This window comes from Ictidomys tridecemlineatus, chromosome 11 (genome assembly GCF_052094955.1).
Source record: "Ictidomys tridecemlineatus isolate mIctTri1 chromosome 11, mIctTri1.hap1, whole genome shotgun sequence".
Classification (NCBI taxonomy): Eukaryota; Metazoa; Chordata; class Mammalia; order Rodentia; family Sciuridae; genus Ictidomys; species Ictidomys tridecemlineatus.
In genome coordinates this window covers 72,318,234-72,342,659 of record NC_135487.1, presented here as the reverse complement: position 1 = coordinate 72,342,659, position 24,426 = coordinate 72,318,234, and the positions used below count along the sequence as shown (strand labels likewise).

Genomic DNA, 24,426 nt, shown 5'->3' with positions numbered 1-24,426 from the left:
AGATACCTGACATTGCTCTTTCTTATGCTTCTCCTTTTTTTGTGAAAAAACAATGAGAAAACAATGTACTAGTTAATTGTTAGTCATAGAATTTCAAGGCAGAATCTACTTTGTTCAGTTTTATTTATTCTCCTTTCAGACATTGTTTTAGTCAGCTTTTTCACTGCAGTGACTAAAGGTCCTGACCAGAACAACTGTAAATGAGGAAAAGTTTATTTGAGGACTCACGGTTTCAGAGGTCTAAGTCTATAGAAGGTCAGCTTCATTCCTCAGGGCTTGAGGTGAAGCAGAACATCATGGCAGAAGAGTGTGGAAGAGGGAAACAGCTTACATGATGATCAGGAAGCTGAGAGAGAGACTCCACTTGCCAGATACAAATATATACCCCAAAGCCAATCCCCCAATGCCTACTTCCTCCAGCCACACAACACCTGCCTTCAGCCACATAATGCCTGCCTCAACTCCATTAGGTGATTAAATCACTGATAGATTAAGGCTCTCATAAACCAATCATTTCTCCTCTGAACCTTCTTGCATTGTCTCACTCATGAATTTTTGGGGTACACCTCACATCCAAACCATAACAGACATGTATTAACTTTTCAGAGAATGGCTAGTTATGTCTTCCATAAAAGCAACTTTACACTCCAAATAGGCCTCAACAGTCCCTTCCAAACTTTTTCAATACTTCTACTGTCTGCCAGAGCCTTCATTTGTTTCCCTACCATGTCATTCTCTTCATATTAGCATCTATGATGATACTGTTCTCAGTTAATAAATTATTCTAATGTATTGCATTTAGGTGGGTGAGTGTCTGATAAAACCCGTGAGTTTATTAAGTAGAGACAAATTATATAGCTTACATTTTGAGAGTTTATATTCTTTAGAGTTTATACCCAAACTACATAATCCTATTTGTTGTGTGAATAACCGTGATTACAGTTTTCCTTAACAATGTGTCATCTGTCTTATTTTAGTTATTGCTCTACTATCTTTATTTGTGGCTCCTCTTCATTCAGTCTTACAGTTGGACTTCCACTATCAGTACTATCAGACCAGAAATTGATATGTAACCATCTACCAATCAAATCACTCCTGAAAATCTTATAAGCCAGGTGCTGATCTTGGTTCAGTGGATACCAGCCCAAGTTGTTTTTTTTTATTCCTGGGCACATGCCTCCCACAATTCATTTACAGAGATGCATCACTGATATGAGTTTGATTTGCACTAAGCCATTGAATGAATATATAAAATTGGAGCTTTAAGAAGATTCCAATGAACAATAATTCCAAGTCATGATATGCTTGAGATGCCTTGTCCCTAGTTTGTGCTCAGGGTGACTCTGCTTTTCCTCTTCCTCAGGTGATAATGATAAAGTGAAAAATACTAACACATCAAGGGATTGTATTAGGCGTTTCTTTCCCAACCGGAAGTGTTTTGTCTTTGACCGGCCAAAATATGAAAAGGAGCTCCTAGCTCATATTGAGGATGTGTTGGAAAATCAACTAAATCCTGAATTCCAGGAACAATCAAAAAATTTCCGTTCTCACATCTTAACCCACGCAAAGATCAAGACCCTCAGGGAAGGAGTCAAAGTCACTGGGAATCGTGAGTTTACTTTTCTTAAATGATACTAATGTGTGGTCTAATATTTGTTGAATCATAGTACATGCTATTCAGTTTTTTATTTCTCTTTATACAGAAGCGTATAGACTATTTATCAATATTCATATACCACATGAAAATGTGTAAGTATTCATGTCATAGGATTTACAAAATCCTATTATTTATTTTATTTTCCAAAACTTCAAACATCACTAATATGGACAGTTCCTACATATATGAAGGGACCCATCTTGGATGAAATAGAAGTGATAGGGTCAAAAACAGACTGCATTGTCTTTTCACGGCAGGTCCTGTGAAAAGGGAGACTATCTGGCAGTTTAAGCCAGTCCAAAATAAATGTTAGCTTATGAGGCCCTGAAAATCCTTTGAATGCTTAATAATTAGAAATAAATGATTTTTCGATTCCTCTACCTCCTTAGTCTATCTGTTTATCCTACTTTTCTCTTCAGGTATGTAAACAAAATATAGTTTCTTTTTTTCCTGAACAACAATGATTATTTTATTTTATTTTTATCTTTCAAAAGAAAAAGAAGAATCACAATATTATGGTATTTGTAAATAATCACAATTCCTTACTAATGGGATGTGGGCTTGAGGAACCTGCCTAGATCCTACCTCCTTTAGTCCCTTGTCCACGTTGACTTTCATGGTTCAGTTGCTTTCATCACCGTAACCATTTAAAACTCAGCTTTGTAAAGATCTCAGACCATATCTTTAAAACTTTTTAGAACATTATTGTTGGTATAGTAGTTGGGTTCCTCCCAACAGAATCACACATGCATGGAGTTCAATTTCAGTTCATGTGTGCCCTTCTTCTCTTCCCTCCTCCCTTCCCCCATTCTCCTTCCTCTTCTCCACTGATCTTCCTATCACTCACCTATTTATTCATTTTTGATTAATTCTTTCTATTTATATATAAAAGTGAGATTCCCTGTAGTATATTTATGAATGTACTTAGCATGATTTTAAAAAATTCATTCCACATTTCTCTAGTTCCCATCTCTTTTCTCTCCCTCTCAATTTCCTTCTTCTATTCCATGATCTTCTCTATATTTTTATATATTTAACCCTCCCTCTTTCATTTCTTTATTTTTCCCTAGATTCCCCATATAAAAAAATTTTGACTCTTGATTTTATGAGACTGACATTTCAGTTAGCATGATGTTCTCCATTTTCATGAATTTACCAACAAATGATATAATTTTATTTATTTATTGTGGCTAAATACAACTCCATTGTATATATGGAGTTGTATTTAGCCACAATAGGTATATATACACCATAATTTCTTATCCCATTTATTAACTGAAGGATACCTGGTTTGATTCCATAATTTGGGTATTGTGAATTTTGCTACTATAAATATTGAGGTGGCTGTATTGCTATAGTATGCTGATTTTAGTACTCTTGGATTAACACCAAGAAGTGGGATAACTGGATCATAATCATCTAAATCAGATTTTAGATGAAGGTTGATATTCAATATTTTAAACTGTTAAGTCCCAGTGAGTAATAGAATGAAAAAAAGGTGTGAAATTGTATGTGCTGATAGAAAAAGTATGCAAGGCATGTGTTTGTTTATCTTTGTCCTTTGGACTATTATTTAAAAATACCTTAAACTGGGAGTATGAAACAACATACATTTTTTTCTCCAGGTTTTGTAGGCTGGGAACTCCAAGATCAGGGTGCCAACATGGTAGAGTTTTTGAGAACTCTTCCAGGTTGCAGACTGCTGAGTTCTTGCTGTGACCTCACATGGTAGAAGGGGCAATTTAGCTCTCTGGGGTCTCCTGTAACATACTAATTCTGTTCATGAGAACTGTTCCCCCATTGTCTCTAATCACTTCACAGAAGGCACCACCTCCTAGTTCCATCACCTTCATGGTGGGAATTAATAATCAGTCCATGGTGTTATGTGTGATTTTAAAAACAGTCTCAGACTCTTGTATCCTATTGAGTGAGAACTTGACATGCATACCTATTCTCGGCCTTATTCAGGGCTGGGGAGTTTGGTGGAGACCTATGTGAATTCCATCAACAGCGGAATGGTGCCTTGTTTGGAGAATGCAGTGACCACTCTGGCCCAGCGTGAGAACTCAGCAGCTGTGCAGAAGGCAGCCGATCACTACAGAGAGCAGATGGACCAGCAGGTGCAGTTCCCCACAGACACACTCCAGGAGCTGCTGGAGTTGCATGCAGCCTGTGAGAGGGAAGCCATCGAAGTCTTCATGGAGCACTCCTTCAAGGATGACAAGCTGGAGTTCCAGAAGAAGCTGATGGTAATTAACCTTAGCTTATACCTTTCCTGATCTTGTCCTGGAATAAGGTTGATAGTCTTTTTTTGTGTGTGTGTGTGGTGCCAAGGATGAAATCCAGGGCCTTAAACATTCTAGGCAATCACTCCACCACTGAGCCACATCCCAAATCCCTAGGCCTCACATTTTTATTCCAGGGTTTGTATCCTTCTTATCTCAGAAATAACCTAGATTTTTGTGGGTAACAAGACTCTGCAGGCTACAAGTGCTCTCTTTATCTAAAAGATGAAACTTTGTTTTCTATTGCTGCAAAACAAATGATCATCTACTCAACAGCCTAAAATAGCATGCATTCATTAGCTCACAGTAAGGTTAGATCCCAGCATAGGGTATGTGGGGGTTCTGCTCAGTGCCTCATAAGCTGAAAACAAGATATAAAATGGGCTTAGTTCTCATCTGGACACCTGGGTACCCTTTTCATCTTCAACATACCAGTGATGCATCCCATCTTTCCTTCCTTTCTAGTCTCTCTGTTTTCCCTCTGTCACAGCTGGAAAAAACTGTTCTAATGTGCAGATGTGGTTAGGTTCAATAGAGTACTGTTCATTTATTATATTTATCCTGTGTAATGCCACATGTTGTAATCATAGGATTACTAACCATCATATTCACAGACCCAGGGACAAGGCAGGAAGTGGACATGGAGGAGAGAACTCTCAGGTGACATCTTAGTTCGGCTGATCAGATGCACCTTTACTGAAAGTTTTTCTTTCAGACTATTTAGGACAGATCTTAATTTGACAAAATTCTCGTATTTCATATTGAGGAAAATCCAGCTGGATTGTAATTTCCAAATAGAAACAAACAAATGCACCTATTCTTATATCCTCACACACTGAAACTGTCACGGAAAGAACTTGCAAAGCAGTCAAAACTCTGTTCAGAATATGCTTAACTTGTTTCTGGTGGGTAGGTGTGCCATGCATATATTTTCATCTGTAGCAACCCGCATTCTCTGAGGGGAATTTTACTTTAACCAGAATTAAACATTAAACATTTTATTAGTGATTGTTAGGGTTTCAGTTGCTGTTAATCATACTATTACTAAATAAACTATAAAGTTTATGTCTTCCAACTCCATCATTTCACATGTATTGAGACTGACATTGAGGTAAGAGACTTTTCAGAGTCACAAAATGAATTGGCCAGACCTGGGACTGAAGCATCTCTCCTGACTCCTTCTATGTTCCAGTCCTCTCTGAGGCAGCCAGACTGCTTTTTCCGAGGGGATACCAGTTAGGCCTTCCTTCTAACAACTTCTTTGTATTTTACTTCCCTACATTTCCCTTCCAGGACACCATAGAGAGAGAGAAAAAAGCTCTTCTGCTGAAGAATGAAGAGGTATCTGTCAACTGCTGCGAGGCTCGGCTGAAGCAGCTTTCAGGGCCCCTGATGCAAAGCATCTCAAGAGGAGCATTCTCTGTTCCTGGAGGCCATAGGCGCTACTTAGAAGCAAAGAAGAAGGTAGAACTTCAGTACAATCGAGGGTCCAAGAAAGGAGTGAAGGTGAGGAGTAAGGGGAGGGGAGAGGGCCAGTATGTGGTCAGAGGGTCTGTGCTGCTCCTTCTAAAACTAAGCTGCCACCATTATTTGTGAAACAAAAGCAGAGAATGGCTATATGTTGACATTTATATAATTTTATATCCCCTGTTAGTTAGATCCTCTTAGGTAAACCAAAAACAGTTCTTCCCAGAGAGGGTTTAGAACCAGGAATTCAGGTGAAACCAACCATTTCTTTTACTTATCAAATAAGCGGTTTTAATTTTTTTCTGCTAAAACACAGAAGGTACAATATGAAAGAAATGACTTTGTTCTTGTGAGGCTTAACATATTTCAGTTGGACAAATAAGAGTCAATGGTATATGAAGTGATAAGGTTATCATAAGTTAACGGTAACTGGTGTGTACTCATAGTAGCAGAGAATGATGATGGACGTAGTTGTTAGGAAACATTGAACATTCTCTTCCTACACCAGGTACAGGTTCTGGTGATTTCCTTACATTACCTATTTAATTCTCAGAATACACAAAGTACATATTACTATCTTCCATATTAACACCCTTAAGAAAGGTAGTACACAGAAGGCCTAATACGTGACCTAAGATCATAACAGTCTGTCAGTGACAGAGCTCATGGGCAGCCATTTTAAACTCAGAATTTACTTTTAAGATGAGGGATGGGGGGGATCCTCCTACTGCACCACTTCAGATTCTTCCAGCTATTCTACAAGGTTCCCTTTTTCCCACATCCTAAGCAACATCTCTTGTCCTTTGACTAATTGATAGTAGGCATCCTCACAGATGTACTAAGATCTCATTGCAGTTTTCATTTGTGTTTCACTGGTATTAGTGATGTTGAGCACTTTTACAAATATCTGATTAACATTTGAATTTCTTCTTTGAAAAATGTTTATTCAGGTCCTTTGCCCATTTTGTAATCAGGTTATTTATTTATTTTTACTGTTGAGTTATTATTTTCTAATATGCTTTGTATATTACCCCTTATCAGATATATGGCTTACAAATATTTTCTCCCATTCTATAAATTGTCTTTTTCATTTGGTTAGTGGTTTCCAGGCTGTGCTGAAACTTTAGTTTGTTGCAGTCACATTTATTTTACTTTTTGTTTTTGTTACCTGTCTTTTGGTTTTAAATACAACAAATCTTTGTAAAGGCAAATGTCAAGGTTTCCCCCCTAAGATTTCTTCTAGGAGTTTTATAGTTTCAGGTCTTATGTTTAAATATTTAATAAACTTTTAGTTAATTTCATAGAAGGCATAAGATAATGATTCAATTTCATTCTTTCCTGGCTCTCTATTCTGATCCACTGGTGTATGTGTCTGTTTTTATGGTAGTACCTTGCAGTTATGAATACTAAGTAATACAACTATACATATCATATATGTGATAGAATATCATTCAGTCTTAAAGAAAAGTACTGTCAATGACGACAACATGGATTAACCTAGGGACATTGCACTAAATGAAATAAGTCAGCCACAGAAGGATAAATGCTGCATGGTTCATGTTCAGTGGTGCCAGTCAACAAAAGGAGCAAAAAGCCATTAAGCTCATATTAACACAGTGTTCAGTTAGAGTAGAATAGTGATTAGCAGGGCCTGAGAGAGGGGAAGGGAGATACTTTTAAAATATATAAACATGCAGGTATAGATGAGTAAGTGCTGCCCACCTGATGTACTATGTGACTGTAGTTAAAATACTTTATTGTGCATCTTAATGTTACTAAGATAGTAGGCCTTGTGCATTCTCATGACAATGGAAAATGTAACTGTGTGATGTGATCAGCATGAAAACTGGCTTGATTGTAGGAACCATTCAACAATGCAGTCATATATCAAACTTCATGTTATATAACTTCAAAGTATACAATTTTTATTTGTTAATCTCAACAAAGCTGAAAAGAAACTCAGAAGGCAGCCTAGAAAATCTTTCTAGTATAGGAGGTGGAAGACACAAGTCAAACAAACTGTAGATATGATGCTAGTTAAGGAAGGCTAGAAAAGATCCAGAAAAAGGATGTGCACATACCACAAACAATGGAGAGGGTACGTGTTTGTAGAACTGCTCTTACATATGACTGGGGTGGCTGGTGGGCAGCACTCAGGGGAGAGGAGTCTGCTGTAGAGGGTTTTCATGTCTCACCAGAACACAGACTTTTGTTGTGTCCTTAGAAGGATAGGAATCTCTATGGGATCCTAACTAAGAATGATGCAAAATAAAGTCCGTTTTGTGGTCTATTGAATAATAACTTCCTTATCAGAAGACTAGATCTTTGATGCCTAAAATGTTTTTGTTCCTTCTTGGTTCCCCAGGCAAACGAGGTCCTTCAGAGCTTCCTGCAGTCACAGTTTGCTGTAGAAAAATCCATCCTGCAGTCAGATAAAGCCCTCACTGCTCAAAAGAAGGCCATAGCAGGTACAGGGGAGGTCACAGCTCTCAGAGGGTGGGGAGGTTCCTGCATAGACTGACTCACTGGACAGGAAAACCTTCCTGAAACCAGAAGATTCTTCCTGCTGTGGACAGCACATGCTCTGCTAAATCTGAGAGCAACAGGGGAGGCCAGCAAATCAGTTTTTCATCACATTTGGAAACACACTGTGGCTATCATGGCTAAAGGGAGGATTCAGATATCCCTCTTGCTTTTTCTGAAATAAATTTGGTTTGTGAAGCTAGGATAGTTGAGCTCAGACCTGACTGCTTTTGTGTTTTTTTTCCCTCCCTAAAACTTTTGTGGAACAGTTGAGCGGCTCAAGAGGGAGGCAGCTGAGAAGAAACAGGAGCTGCTAAGACAGCAACAGCAAGGGCAGCAGGAAATGATGGAAGCACAAAAGGGAAGCTTAAAAGAGCACATTTCTCAGCTGGAGAAGAAGTTGGTCAGGAAAATGGAGAACCTTCTGAGAAGGTTGGAAAGGAATCTGGACCATAAGCTAAAGGTGAGCCTGGACAGGGCCTGGCAGTGCCTGACAGACAATGCCCTGCTTCCTCAGAAAGGGAAGTACCAACATGTTAAGCATGGACATGACTGCAAAGGGAAACTCAAAATGTGCATGTTTCACTAACTCCTCATGTATACCTGCATCCTCCTGAAGTCTGTAAATCTCTGAGACTCCAGCACCTTGTATATTGATAGAACTCAGAGTATACAGTGTTCCCCAGGGTGATGGATTAAGGTTTGTTGAGATTATAGGGTGTTCTTACTGTGTCCCAGTTGAAATTCGTGTTTTAGTCCATTGGTCTTTTTAGGACTCTTGGCACAACCATCAAAGAGATCAAAATTAGATCCATCTTAACTGCACATTTCATCTTTGACCTGATATAAAGTGGAGGATCTTTGAAAGCGCTGAATTTGCTCCATTTATTTCTATAGCCTGATTCTTTCTACAACAAAAATAAAGTCTTTGTCCCAACCAGGAGCTTGATAACTAGTGTTCTTTACTAAGTATTTCCTATTATTTGTTACAAGATCATAGCCATGCCACTTCAGTGGAACTGATAATTCATTAGATCTCACTCTGTGTGCTAAGAGGAATTATTTTGGGGGGAGGGATTTTAAAATCATGAACAATGGCATATATTAATTGTACAAGTTAATGGAATTTACCATGATATTTCCATACATGCATATACTGTGCATTGATCAGGTCCATAGATCCTTCCTCTAGTCTTTTCCTCTCTCCCTTCCTCCCTCTTTTCAAGATGATATATTTTGTCTTCATTATCTGATGTTCTGGCTCCTACTTGCTCCACTCTGTTAGTGATACTCTCATTTCAGTTTTTAATTTGGTTTATAGTTTCCTTCATTTCTAGAATTATTGATTGATTTTTTTATAATCTCTATCTTCTTATAAAGATGCTTATTTGCTTCTTTTATCTGTTTATGTCATTCATTTTCAATGTGTTCTTTCATTGTTTGAATTTGCTGTCTCATGTCCTCTTTAAGATTCCATTCCATCTATCTAAGGTATTCCTTGAGTTCTTTATTTGACCATTTTTCTGATGCCTCTAGGTCCTCCTGTATATTTAGGTTGTCCTGCATTTTTTTCTACTCCTTTTTTTCTTGCTTTTTCATGCTGCTCATGTTACTTCTTGTTCTGTTTGACTGCTGAGTTACTGTTTACTCTTATGAATTTATTTGGTTTTTTGTGTCTCTGGGGTCTCTCTTTTGTGATGGGAGACTATGACTGGAGATGGTGAGTTTTGTTGCACTTTAGTGCAGATTCATTCGTTTCCTAAACTGTGTACGGATTCTGATGGCATATAGCAGTCTGCGATTTGGTCTTTGGACTTATATTTAGGTCGAATGATGTGATGGTATTGAGGTTGGTATCTCTTGGCAACCTTGGAAGGTTGCTCTACTGATGAGGGATATTAACAGGAGAATGGTCTGGAGTATTTGGGGGTAGCTAGGGACTTGATAGACTATATAATGCCTCAGAATATTTACCTATACATATTTAGTAAATTACACATAAACAGCATCATGATGCTTGCGAGGAAAGATATTAGAAGGGAAGGGAAGAAGTCACTAAAGAGAATGAGAGTAAATAGGTAGAATTCAAGGAAAGGGGAATAAGGAAATTGAAAAGAAATGAAAAGACAAAAGAAAAAATAGAAAAGAAAAAAAGAAAAAATTTAAAAAATCAAAAAAATAAAAATTAAAAATTAAAAAAATAATAAAAAAATAAAAAATAAAAATAAAAAACAATTTAAAAAAAATTAAAAAGTGCAGTCTTATAGTTCAATTAACTTCTCTTCCAGTAGATGGAGCTGTGCCCACCGGGCCAAGCTTCTCCTCTCAATACGCGGGAACCAATCACTGTGAAGCACCTCCTCCTCCCCGACTGGGGGCTCTCCAATCCTGAGTGCCTAGGGCACTTTCTTGTGTCTAGACACTTCCCCACTTTTCCTCCAGCCAGGCCCCGCTCACCAGTGACACTCACCACAATACTGGCTACACGCCAGGTCTGCTGCTTCCTGGAGCCCTATTTTCTTGAATGACTAGGCAACGCTCTCCCTGTTTGCCATTCCCTCAGACCCTAAGTTTGTGGAGCTTGAGGCTGAGAACCCTCAGTGTATTTTGCTTGCCCTTCGGTACCCACGCCCCCGGTAGCTGGTGCAAGAGACCTCAGTTGTTAGCTCTGGTGAGAGCGGTAGCCGAGGGTCCCACACTGTGGGTCCCGCACCACTGTTCTCTCGGTCTGACTATTGTGCTCACGGGAGAGCTGGGAGGGGCCCTTGAGGTTTCCCCGCTGTGTGGAGTGGGGGGCTAGGCGTTACACACTTGCCGCCGCTTGTTTCAATGAAGTTATCTTCTCCGCCAAATTCTGGCAACGTCAGTTCTCTGCCATGGTTATACCCTTGAATTCAGCCGGTCCAGGCTCGGTGTGTGTTCTGAGAGGCACAAATTGTTCACTCCAGATCCACCTCAGCTCAGCATTGCCTAGTGCTCCTGAGCAAACAGCATTTCAATGGTTTAAGACTCCCTATGCCCACGCAGCTGAAGAGGTCAGAGACTTGATCTCTCCACGCCCGCTGCCATGTTGCACTTGTTATTTCTCTATTTAGGTTTTTGTATCTTCTTGTTTTTTGTTTGTTTTGTTTTGTTTTCACCGGAGATTGAACCCTCTGGCATTTAGCCACTGAGCCACATCCTCAGCCCTTGTTTTTATTTTAAAATTTGAGACAGGTTCTAACTTGCTTAGAACCTTGCTAAGTTGCTGAGGCTGAACTTGAACTTGGAATTCTCCTGCCTCAGACTCCCAAGTCACTGAGATTATAGGCATGTGTCACACACCCACCTTTGGTTCAATTGTGGCAGATTGCATGTGACCAGAAAGTTCTTCTTTTCTTCTAGATTTTCCAATTTATTATCTTATATCTATAGGTCTCACAAGGGTGAGGCCATTCTGGTAATTCAGCCAGGAGTTGTGTGGACATAGTGTATGCATTTCTATGTTTACTATTACAGTGGGATTGATTATTTCTATCAAGTGATGGGGGTTGATATTGGCTCTGTTTTTTTTTTTAAATATGATTCTGATACAGATGCTCCAGTCATGGTACAGGGCATGAAGCTCTTGTCCTCTGATTAAATATTGGTGCATGTCTAGGTGGTTCACGGGGAGAAGTGGGAGTCAGAATCACAGTTCTCCTCTAGTGGCATTCACATCTAGTCTTATCAACAATGCATGTTCTGACAAGTTGCAGGTGCAGCCAATGCAGAAATAATGCATAAAATGATGTCAGCAAAAGTTCTGTAATTCTTCTCTTCACTATTGTGAAGTGTCTTCCCAGGAGTGGGAACTCAGAGCCTCTCTACCCATACCCACCTGAAGTGTCTGTCAGGTTTCAAGTCTGTCAAAGCTGGAGCTGGGTACAGTTCCTCTCAACTGGCCTGGGAATGCAGCTCATCAACTGAGCAGCCATGCAATTTGTGTAAGGCTCTGAGCTCAATCCAAAAATAAAGTAAGATAATAAAAATCACAAAAATAAAGTCAAGGAGAACAACAAGGAGAAAAGAGAAAATATTACTTAAATAAAAAATTAAATTTTAATAAAAAATAAAACTAACAAGAAAAGTTAAATAAAAGATAAAAATAAATAATAGAAAATGAAAAAAACATAAGATTTTTTTTTTTTAAAGAAGAAAACAAATCCTTCCACTTGAGATGCTTGGAAAAGTAAGAAAAGCCTATTTTAAGTCAGCTTCTCTGCTAATCTTAGAGTGTGCTTCCCAGGGGTGGGTTTTTTTTTCATTCCTCCCCACCATTCTTTCATTTGTGGTAGCCACCAAGGAGTCACAGGCAGTGAGACCCATGAAGCTAACTGAAACTCCTTTTAGCTAGATGCAGGCCAGAGCTAGATCCTGTGTAAGATGGGTTTTTTCAGGCCTAGATTCCCTCTGGCATGTCTCAGGCTGTGTGTCCTGAGGCAGGGCAAATTTCTGAGCAAAGTTTTTCAGGGCAGGTAATTGGGAATGAAGGTGTCAGGGGCAGACTGGACACTAGAACAATACAGTTTTGTGATGGGAAGGGAACAGTGAGATCCACATAATCTGCCATCGTAATCCTGGCATCTTCAGGCCTGGTAGCCATGAGAGACCACTTGCAACTGCTCAGTTCCTTTTTTCAGAGGACAGGTTCCCTGGTCAGACAATTGTAGAGGGTGACAGCCTCTGCTCCCCTTAGCTTCACAGCCTGCATTCCACAGAATGGGACTCTTAGTGAGTTTGTGTCAGAGCCAGTCCCCTGAGCCAAGGCCCTCTCAAAAAACAGTCACCCACTGAAGCAATGCAGTGGAAAGTCCATGTTGTCCTAGAAATGGGACTATGCCCCGCCTGAGCAGGGAAAACTCAGACAATGGGACCCTTCTCAAGATGACTCCTGGCTTAAACACCCTGAGGGTTTGTTGGGAAATGGAACAAACCTAAAGTGTAGACCTCAGGTCTCTTACTTATTTAAATTGTATGTCTGCAATATATTGACCTGTGCACCAGTGGAGCTGGCTGGGACTCTTTCCCCTTTATTCCCATTGAGAGAAGTTCCTAATACCTGACCTCAGTGATGGGCAGTAGGTACTGGGGCATTCTGTTTCTCTTGCTATGCTGTTATCCCAAGATTCTGTGTTTTCACCAGGTCCCCATCTCTCTGCTGCTGAACTCTAGCACTCTCCCAGGGCCACTCACCTCCACATGCAGTTCCACAACTATTGCTTTGTTTCTAGTCCACAGAGGAGAAGGCAAGCACTGGGTGCATCTATTCTGACATCATATGGCTCAGGACAGTCTCTGGGCTTGAACAAAACATCTCTCCAACATAGCCCGGTGGTGCTGAGGAAATCTCACAAATGTATGAACCATGGATTGTCCCATTATCCAAGTCCAAATGTCTAGAGACATCAAAAAACATTCTAAGGTGATAGAGAAATGAACACATGATTATTAACTGCTGAAGTTGTTCAACACAAAACTCTGTCTGTTAGTAATGGGATTTTCAAAAGTGGACTTCTTTTCTTTCACAGGTCCAAGAAAAACTTCTGACTGAAGGATTTGAAAAGGAAGCTGAGAAGCTAAGAAAAGAGATAGATCGACTACGAGATAAACTAGATGACATCAACACCAAAAAATCCTCAACTGTCTCACAGATCCTTGATTTTGTTTCCCCTATGATAAGGGCAGGAACTTCTGCTGAAACACTCTTGGATATAGTGAGGAATATATGTGATCAATTACGAAGGCACTTCTCTTAAGAAAATAATAAAATGAAATTTTAAATTTTAATTACACAACACTGTTGTTCAATATTTAAGTAAACAATATAAAGAAATGGAAAACAAATAAGGAGATAATGAAATTGTTAGTAGAAAAGTTTTGAGTAAAGTAAAGACAAATGCCAAGATGAAGAAAACATTTGCAGTTTGATTTTAGACATGATGATATTATAACTAATGATGAGCTCTTGTGAGAACAGACAAACAACTACATTTCTAAATCAGCAAGAGATATGATAAAAAATTTTACTTTACTGATAATAAAATTTGTGCAAAATGAAATTAGGAAGTTTGTGTTTCACTTCATTTATGGGTAAAGAAGGGTAATTTTTCCAGGACCCTGAGCTAACAAGGGTTTGGTGTAATCAGTGGCCTCCCTTATTTACTATTGGGATTGTGAATGGCTGCTATTATACATTAAAAATTAGAATGCAGATATCTTTGATCTAGCAATTACCCATTTAGTCATTTCTCTTATATACTTATTTACCCAAGATGAAATTGGCATTGTTAATGGTATGCTGTAATGACAAAAGACTGAAAAACAAAACTTTGACGTCCTTCAGTCACTGATATTGTTTTGATCTTAAATGTCTCCCAAAAGCTCATGTTTGAAATCATGATACCCAATCCAGTACAGTTTGAAGGTGGAGTTTTAGGCAATGATGAGAGAATTAATCCATTTGATGGATTAATAATTTAAATGAACTCCTATTAACCGTAGGTAGGTTGTGCATGCCTGGAGGAAGTAGGTCATTGAGATTGTGTCCTTAGTGATTATATCTTATCCCTGGCTCCTTGAGTGTCCTCTGTCATTCTCTCTCTTTGTTTCCTGGCTACCATGAGCTGAGCAGCTCTCCTCTGCTATTTCCTTTCCACCATTTCCATCTCAGGCCTAGAGCTATAGAGTTGACTGACCACAGAACCGACCTCTAAAACTCTGACCAAAATAAACTTTCTCTCTCTCTCTAAGTTGTTCTTGTTAGATGTAGCCATAGTGCCATAGAGCTGACTGACACAATCAGGTATTGATAACGTAAACCTTGGGACATACTTTCAGAAGAATACTCTGCATTTTCACTGATATGAAAGGCAAAGCTTTATTGGTATTGATATGAGAAGTTCTCCAAGATATATAATAAGTGAAAAATAAGATGCAGAAAGTGTATATACATATTATCACTGAAGTAAGAACATACTGTATGTGCACACATGTTATTGTCTACCTCTGGAAAAACACAAAAGAAACTAGTATCCATGGTCACAATAGATTGGGACTTAGATAGCTGAAATAAGAAATAAGAAAACAACCAACTTTATATTGTATATGCTTCCACAACTTTAACACTTTAGGTGAATTTGTCACCTATTCAAACAAATAAATACAAATTAAAAAGCTCCCAGGACAGAATGAAAGCTTTTAATACTACTAGAAATAGTATAAGTAGGCCCAACAGGAATAATTTACTCACAAGAACAGGGAACAAGAAAGCCCAAGACCTGCATCTTGATTTTGTTTTCATTATGGCCTTTCAATTGTCCTTAAAAGTTTATTCACCAGTATATGTTCAGATACAACTCCCCTAAGATATTAAACTGGAATGGTCTTTACATTTCCTCCCAGATTTATAAAGATGGTGAATTAGAAGAGAAAATTTTTTTCAGTATTTCAGGAATTCTTTTCAGCTGTGTAATGCTTAAGACTTCCAGCCAGAATGAACTGTGTGTTAGTCTACAATTTTGCTAAATACAGGTATTGGCTGATTAATCACATTCGTTTTTATCCAATAGGGCACCAACTGATGAGGTCCTCACCCTGTTCCTCAGTCTCTAGTGCTCTCAAAATGAAGGACACAATTGTAGGAACTAGTGCTGAAAAAACTAATTGAAGCAAAGGGACCTGTACCCTAGTGTGAAACTGGTGCCTATTTCTCTGATGAACTGGACACCCATGAGCCCTGAGTTCTTAGAATTTCTCACTCGTAGTAACTACTCAAGAATGGCTTAAAAGTAGGATGTTTAAAATAGTAAACAAAGTATTCATGCAAACCTCATTCCTGCCATAGCCCTTCTATCATGCTGAAATAAAACCACACATTTTATATGAGGATCAAATTCTGACAGAGGAATCTGCTTAGTGTCCACAGAGCCACAAGACTGCAACATTGCAAATACTCCTTATTTGTTCCTTCCCTCTAATGTCTTAAGAACACATCTGTGCTTTCTTTAGGATCTTAAAGTAATGGTCAGTCACCTTTCAGTTTCCCCAATAAAAACCACTGATAACAGAAGTTCTATCACTGAACCAGTCCCCAGGGACCTGCTGCTGTCACTCAGGGGAATACGATGAATAGTGCACACTGGGATAGTCTGGTGAAGGGCAATGAGGGGGTAGGCTAGAGTTCTGGTGTCCCATCACGTCTACTCAATACACATGACCAGCAATGGAAAGTGAAACCTCAATAAGGAAATGTTGGCATGAAATTATCTCTATTTATATATCATGAAGAAGTCAAAAGGGAGGTGATAAAACAATGAAAGCAGAGAAAAGTGATTCTCTACCCAGTGTAAAGTTAGTCATAAGTCATCACCTGTTGGGTTAATGTTTATATATACCACAAATAAGTTTCCAGGGAAAAGACCTCTCACATTCTTGAAAATCAACACATATTTGTTGAAATTTTGAATGTATAATGGATCTATCTCAAGGACCCTCTAAACAACTATTTTAGGAAGACCAGTGCACAACCACTCCTCCTCCACATGGTATTTGGGCCACTTCTAAAACTCCTTGTTCCTGTTCTCAGATAGTGTCCACAGCCTGCCTTGCTAGTGCCACCTTCTCACCTATTGGTGCCAAGTCTGAACAACCCAGATTAAATCCGTGTCTTCAGGAAACTCCTCTTGTGGACTAGAAGTTAGGGCTGGGAACTTGGAAATACAAAGAAATGGAGAAGATCTGTGTCCTGGAGAACTGGAAATAACATAAAGAAGCAGGAAAGCTGAGGAGAGAGTTGCATGGTCTCCTTCTGGCCTCCTCAGTCTCAAATTACATTCTGTCACACAAGCATATATTCCTCAGAGGGAGGAAGTAAGAACATGTAACCAAGCTGCCAGCATCCCAGTGAGAGGCCTCTGGGAAGCAAAGTCTCACTAGGAAGGGGTCACAGGGAGGTTCTCAGGGAGGTTTTCCAGCTTGGAAGAAAAAGCAGAAACAAGATAACCTGTAGTGAGGGAAGCAGGCAGCATCTCCAGTCCAGAAACATCGCCTGACTTCTGTGGGCTTCTAGGACTGCCATAGCTTCCTATGTCATGTTCATGAAGGAGAACGGAACTTATTTACTTCTCTTAAACAATTACATCCTTTAAGAACAAATCAACACCAAAAGCAGTAGAACACAGGAAATAATTAAAATCAGAGCTGAAATCAATGAAATCAAAACAAAAGAAACAATTTTTAAAAATTGACAAAACATAAAAATTGGTTCTTTGAAAAAATAAATGAAATAGATAAACCCATGGCCATGCTAACAAAGAGAAGGAGAAAGAAAACTCAAATTACTAACATACAAGATGAAGAAGGAAATATCAAAATGGACGTGTCTAAAATACAGAAGACAATTAGAAGGTATTTTGAAAATTTAGATTCCAATAAAATAGAAAGTATCAAAGATGTCAACAAATTTCTAGAGACATGACGTACCCATACTGAATGAGGAGGTCATATATGATTTAAACAGATCAATTTCAAGTAATGAAATAGAAAACACCCTCAACAGCCTACCAACCAAGAAAAGCCCAGGACCAGATGGATTCTCAGCAGAGTTCTACAAGACATTCAAAGAAGATTTAACACCAATAGTCCTCAAAATATTCTATGAAATAGAAAAGGATGGAACCCTTCTAAACTCATTCTATGAGGCTAATATCACCCTGATACCTAAACCAGACAAAGACACATAAAGGAAAAAATCTTCAGACCAACATCCCTGATGAACATAGATGAAAAATCTCAATAAAATTCTGGGAAATTGCATACAGAAACATATTTAAAAGATAGTGCACTACAATCAAGTGGGGTTTATCCCAGGGATGCAAGATTGGTTCAACATATGGAAATCAATAAAAATAATTCATCAAACTAGTAGAGTTAAAAACAAGAATCATATGGTCATCTCAATAGGTGCAGAAAAAACATTTGACAAAATACAGCACACCTTCATGCTCAAACCTTGAAAAACTAGGGATAGTAGGAACATACCTCAACATTGTAAAAGCTATCTGTGCTAAACCCAATGCCAGCATCATTCTAAATGGAGAAATATTGAAAGCATTCCCTCTAAAAACTGGAACAAGACCAGGATGTCCTGTTTCAACACTTCTACTCAACATCATCCTTGAAACTCTAGCCAGAGCAATTAGACAAAAGAAAGAAATTAAAAGGATACAAATAAGTAAAGAAGAACTTAAACTATCACTATTTGCCAATGACATAACTCTATGTTTGGAAGATCCAAAAAAATGCCACCAGAAAACTTCTAGAACTAATATATGAATTCAGCAAAGTGGCAATATATAAAATCAACACCTACAAATCAAACACATTCCTATACATCAGTGATGAATCCACTGAAAGAGAAATTAGGAAAACTACCCCATTCACAGTAGCCTCAGAAAAAATAACATACACCGGAATCAATGTAGCAAAAGAGGTGAAAGACTTCTAAAGTGAAAACTACAGAACACTAAAGAAAGAAATTGAAGGAAACCTCAGAAGATGGAAAGGTCTCTCATGTTCCTGGATAGGCAGAATTAATAAAAATGACAATACTACCAAAAGCATTCTACAGATTTAATGCAATTACTATTAAAAGCCCAATGACAATCCTCATAGAAATAGAAAAAGCAATCATAAAATGTATTTGGAAAAAATAAGAAACCCAGAATAGCCAAAGCAATCTTTAGCAAGAAAAGTGAAGCAGGAGGCATCACAATACCAGACTTTAAACTATACGACAGAGCAATAGTAACAAAAATGGCATAGTATTGGCACCAAAATAGACTTGTAGACCAATGGTACAGAATAGAGAACACAGAGACAAACCCACATAAATACACTTATATCATACTAGACAAAGGTGCCAAAACATTCACTTGAGAAAAGATAGCATATTCAACAAACAGTGCTGGCAAATCTGGAAATCCATATGTAGCAAAATGAAATTAAGCCTCTATCTCTCACTCTACACAAAAATCAACTCAAAGTGGATCAAAGAACAGAGACCCTAGCCACTAGAACAGAGACCCTGCACCTAATAGAAGAAAAACATGGTCCAAATCTTCACCATGTCAGCCTAGGATCTGACTTTCTTAACAGATTCCTAAAGCACAAGAAGCAAAATCAAGAACCAATAAATGGGATGGATTCAAATTAAAAAGCTTCTTCTCAGCAAAGGAAATAATCAACAATGTGAGGATGCAGCCTACAGATTGTGAGAAAATCTTTAACACATATACTTCCAATAAAACATTAATCTCTAGGATATAAAAAGAACTCAAAAAACTTAACCCCCCAAAAGAAAATACACACACACACACACATAACCCAATCAACAAAATCTCTAAGGAACTGAATAGACACTTCACAATAGAAGAAATAAATCAATCAAAAAACATATGAAAAAAGTGTTCAACATCTCTAGCAATTAGAGAAATTCGAATCAAAATTACACAAAGATTTCATCTCACTCCTGTCAGAATAGCAATCATTAAGACTACAGGCAACACTAAATGTTGGTGAGGATGTGGGGAAAAAGGTACACTCATACATTGCTGGTGGGACTGCAAATTGGTGCAACCACTATGGAAAGCAGTATAGAGATTCTCAGAAAACTTGGAATGGAACCACCCTTTGACACAGCTATAGCGGTAACTCCTCGGTTTATACACAGAGGACTTAAAATCAGCATACTATAGTAATGTATCCATGTCAATGTTTATAGCACTCAATTAATATATAGCTAAACTATGGAACCAACCTAGGTGTCCTTTAATAGATTAATGGATAAAGAAAATGTAATGTGATATATATATATATTATATGTTTATTCATATAATATATATATTATATATGCTTTTTTATATTTATATATTATATATATATATTTTTTCCCAATGGAATTTTACTCAGCTTTAAAGAAAAATGAAATTATGGCATTTGTCAGTTAATGCATGGAGTTGAAGAATATCATGCTAGGTGAAATAAGCCAATTCCAAAAAAACCCAAAGGCCGAATGTTTTGTCTAATATGTAGATGCTAATTCACAATAAGGTGGGGGGCACTAGTGTTAGATTAGATATAGGAAAGTGAAAGGAGGGGAGAGTAGGAGATGTGGGGATAGGAAAGATTGTAGAATGCCACAGACATTATTACTGTATGTATATATATGACTGCATGACTGATATGATTCTACAACATGTACACATAGAAAAATGAGAAATTATATCTCATCTATGTATGATATATTGAAATGCATAAATACATTCTACTGTCATGTATAACTAATTAAAACCAATAAAAAGAAATTAGTGAGCAAGATTATTGTTAGACATAAAATTGCAATGGAGAACTAGGTTTGCTCAGCTGTATCTACAATAGCATAGGCACCAAGGAAGTGTGTAACCTTTTAGCTAATGGATAGTTATAACCTCTTCAAAAATAATCATACATTCTAAATAGATCTAGGGTGATTTTCAGTCTATAGTTTTTCAACATATCTGATATCTGCTGGATTGTCCATTTTTCATTCCCCATCACATATTTCTTTTTATTCTAACAGATTTATTTATGTGGATGCTATTTAAGTTTACAAATCATCTTAATATGTTGAATTTAAGTGGTTGAATACCTGGGAAAAAACATGAGTTTATTAAGTAGAAGGAAATTTTTAAAATTACATTTAGGTAGTGTTTGGTCTTTGGAATTCATAGCAAAAAAAGTTATACACAATTTTATCAAAAGTTTTCTTTAATGAATAAAGTGTCATCCGATCCTTGTTAATTGTTGTTCTTATTATCCTTTTTTGTTACTTCTCTTCATGCAGTGCTATGTCAGCAGGCATAAACCAGAGATTGATATATGACCATTAACTAATTAAGTCATTTAGTAAACATCTGTTTTAGCAGTGTGTCACTGTGACCGAAAGACCTGGCAATGTAGAGGCGGGGAAAGTAGCTCTGAGCCTGAGATGAGGCAAAACATCTTGGTGGAAGGACTCGGTGGAGGAAAACAGGATATGGCAAAGAGGAAGGAGAGAGAGAGAGAGAGAGAGAGAGAGAGAGAGAGAGAGAGAGAGAGAGAGAGAGAGAGAGAGAGAGGAGGGAGAGAGAGGGGACAAAATTCAAACACCAAGTACATACTCCAGTAACCTACATCCTCCAGCCATACCCTACATGCCTACAGTTACCACTTAGTTATCATACCATTGGTTTGGATTAATCCACTGATTAGGTTACACTCCTCATAATCTAATCATGTCACCTATGAACATTCTCATGTTGTCTCACACGTGAGCTTTTGTGGGACACCTCATTCTAAACCATAACATCACTTAATAATCCATGAGCGATTCTTGTTTCTATGGATATCAGCTATAAATTTCTTTGCCTTGGAAAATGCTTCCTACTATTTTATTTCCAGAGATACATCATTGGTATGAGTTTGATTTGCACTGAGGCATTGAATGAATTTGTAAAAATAGATCTGTAAGAACAAATAACTCCAAAGAACAAGAATCACCAGTCAAAATTCTAGAGCTGCCTTATCCCAAGACTGTGCTCACTGCAACTCCATTTTCTCTCTTTCTCAGGTGAAAGTCTCAAAGCTAAGAATTCCAACATATCTATGAAGGATACCAGGCATATCTTTTCAAATTGGATGTTTTATCTTTGACCAGACAAAATATGAAAAGGAGTTCCTAGCTCATATTGAGGACATGTTGGAAAATTAACTAAAAATCCTTAATTCTAGGAACAATAAAAAAATTCTGTTCTTAGATCTTCACCAACACAAGGACCAAGACCCTCAGGGAAGGAGTCAAGGTCACTGAAAATGGTGAGTCTCCACTTCTCATCCTAACTGGTGAGGTGGACAGAGATATTAGGGGGCACACAGGTGGCTCTGAGGTGTTCCACCTGCTGGGTGCTGTGCTCCCAATTGCCAGCAACTCTATTTGGTCCAGAGGTGTCTGTGAGGCCAAATTCTTGCCAAAGTGCTTGCCCTATTTCTGAGGATGTGCTGCTTCTCCTGGGGCATCTACCAGAGAATGGCAGAAAGGAGCCCTGCGTGGGAAACTGAGGAATGCTTTCCACGCTCCTCTGAGCAAGGAGAACTGAAGTCCTTTCCCTAACTGAGAGACCAACATCCAGGTTCCTGGTGTTACATGGAGTTTGAATGTCAAGTAGATTGTTGTCTTGCAAATTCAAGGAATGAAATCTGTGGACACAGAGTGAGAGCAAAGTAACTGGATTTATTAGAGTAATAGAAAGCACATCTCCCAAAATGGGAGCGAGTTTCAAGAGTCAGATGCCAATGGGTGTCTGTTGTCTAGAGATTTTTAAAACCATAACTGATGGTCCATTGCAGGTGACTGGTAGGGTGTGGGACAAATCGAGCTCTTCATGTTCTGAGCTTAATAAGTGCATAAGTTTAATGCCTTATTTACATAATTAAGAGGACCCATCCAACCTTGTGGTTTGACATATCTGTTGGGGGAGAGGAAGCACTTTACATAAGGGTAGATATGGTGGTCAGCTATTGTTAACGGTAGGAGTAGGGTAGCTAAAAAAGAGCCATTGTGGTTAAAGCTGTCAGGGGCAGTGACAGGATGTTCTATAGGTCTGACGTTTCCTTCCGATATATCATGATATTCTCTCCCCCCCACCTTTTGCCTTCTCTAAGGCCCTTATCCTGTCTGTCTATGGATGGGTGTTCCTGCCTCATGGAGGCAGAGGCACTGCTGTGGGGTTGCCTCTTCCACCTTTCTCCTTCTGTCCTCAGACACTGATTTTGTGATTGTGCCCTGACAGGAAATGAAAAAAATAGAAAAGATGTTTCCTAAGGTGCAATTTCCATCTTAAAAAATTATTTATTACCTGTTGATTAAAAATACTAGGTTGATTAATTAAAAAGAATAGAAGAAAGTGGGTAGTGGCTTCAATAAAATGAGCAATGTTGAAAGAAAGTGATTGTTCCTTGTATTAACAACATTCAATACTACATACATTTGATAAAGCTGGTTTTATATGGAATAATTAACTTTCAATCTCTCTGATCAACTCTCAAATATCACTACTAAATGGTCAAAGTTTATTTATCCTGAACTGTTTCTAAATAAATGATCCAAACATTGGATCATCCAAATATTGGAAAGTTAACTAAAAATCCTTAATTCTAGGAACAATAAAAAATATTTCTATTCTTAGATCAAACAAAAAACCGCTACATAAATTACTTTTGAGTTCAGTTTTTTGCTCCATTTTCTTTGTGAGAATGAAACAATATGCCCTCAGTTTGTTTTAAATTTCTTCCCTAAAGTAGCAACAGAAAAGTGGGAAGAGGAAATGGAGCAGACTGGCAGCTTTATCTTGACCACGCTGACCTGCACAGGAATCCGGCAGGAGATGCTCACTCACAGCTTAATCCCTAGTTTCTGAACAGAAAACCCTTAGTTTCTGATTCATTGAATCTGAGGGATGGGGAGGCAAGGGAGAAAGTAGGCTGATAGCCTTATCTGAAGAGTTCAGCTGCTGGCTTTAGTTGTTATTACTTTAAAGCTATCATCATTGTAACTATGGCTTTTAACTCTGTATTTCATTGTCCACATGATTTAAGAGACAGTGTTGTTCCAAAAAATGATTAGTTCATGTTTTTTGGCATATAATGTATGAAGGTATAATTTCATCATATCAATGACTAAAAGGGGTGAGGAAGAACCTCTTGAAGATTAAGTCTTTTGTATGTTATTGAAATGAAGCTGGCATAAGTTTCTATTAGAGTTTTATGGCTTTAAGATATTAAATATAAGCTGGGGGTGGCATCACACGCCTATAATTCCAGCAGCTCCGGAGGTTGAGGCAGGAGGATCACGAATTCAAAGCCAGCCTCGGCAAAATTGAGGAGCTAAGTAGCTCAGGTGAGACCCTGTCTCTAAATAAAATACAAAATAGGGTTAGGGATATGGCTTGGTGGTTGGGTGCCCCTGAGTTCCATTCTTGGTACCAAGAAAAAAAAGATATTAAATATAATCCCCATGGTAAATATTACATGTGAATACTGTCCCTGCTATTAGGATTAGTATAGTCACCCTAATATTAAACAAAATTCACTTTGAATCAAAAGAGTTAGAAGAGATAGAAGAATAATACATACTAATAAATATTCTAATACAGAAAGAAGATATAAAATTATAAACATTTATATCACTAATAATGGGTGTTCTCAGGTGTTGAAGTCAAAATGGACAAAACTGAAGTGAATATAGGCAGTTCTACAGTAACTGGAGAATTCAGTACCAAGGGATAAATAGACATATTTTCCATGGACTCGATCATGAATTTCTGATCCACTGACAACATCCTATGTTTCTGCTGGAGTGTAAGAATGGTTCTTAGAGTAAAGTTAGGTAGCATTTCTCCG

At 38.1% G+C, this 24,426-nt stretch overlaps 1 protein-coding gene across 1 annotated transcript in view; it reads left to right on the top strand.

Annotated features, from left to right (window-relative positions):
- Positions 1-24,426, top strand: part of LOC101961135 (guanylate-binding protein 7) — a 67,839-nt gene that overhangs the window by 14,700 nt on the left and 28,713 nt on the right. The window contains 7 exon segments of the mRNA XM_078027766.1: positions 1,364-1,609; positions 3,626-3,906; positions 5,236-5,448; positions 7,775-7,877; positions 8,202-8,395; positions 13,482-13,706; positions 16,538-16,590. Of these exon segments, the coding sequence (XP_077883892.1) occupies positions 1,364-1,609; positions 3,626-3,906; positions 5,236-5,448; positions 7,775-7,877; positions 8,202-8,395; positions 13,482-13,706; positions 16,538-16,590 (1,315 nt within the window).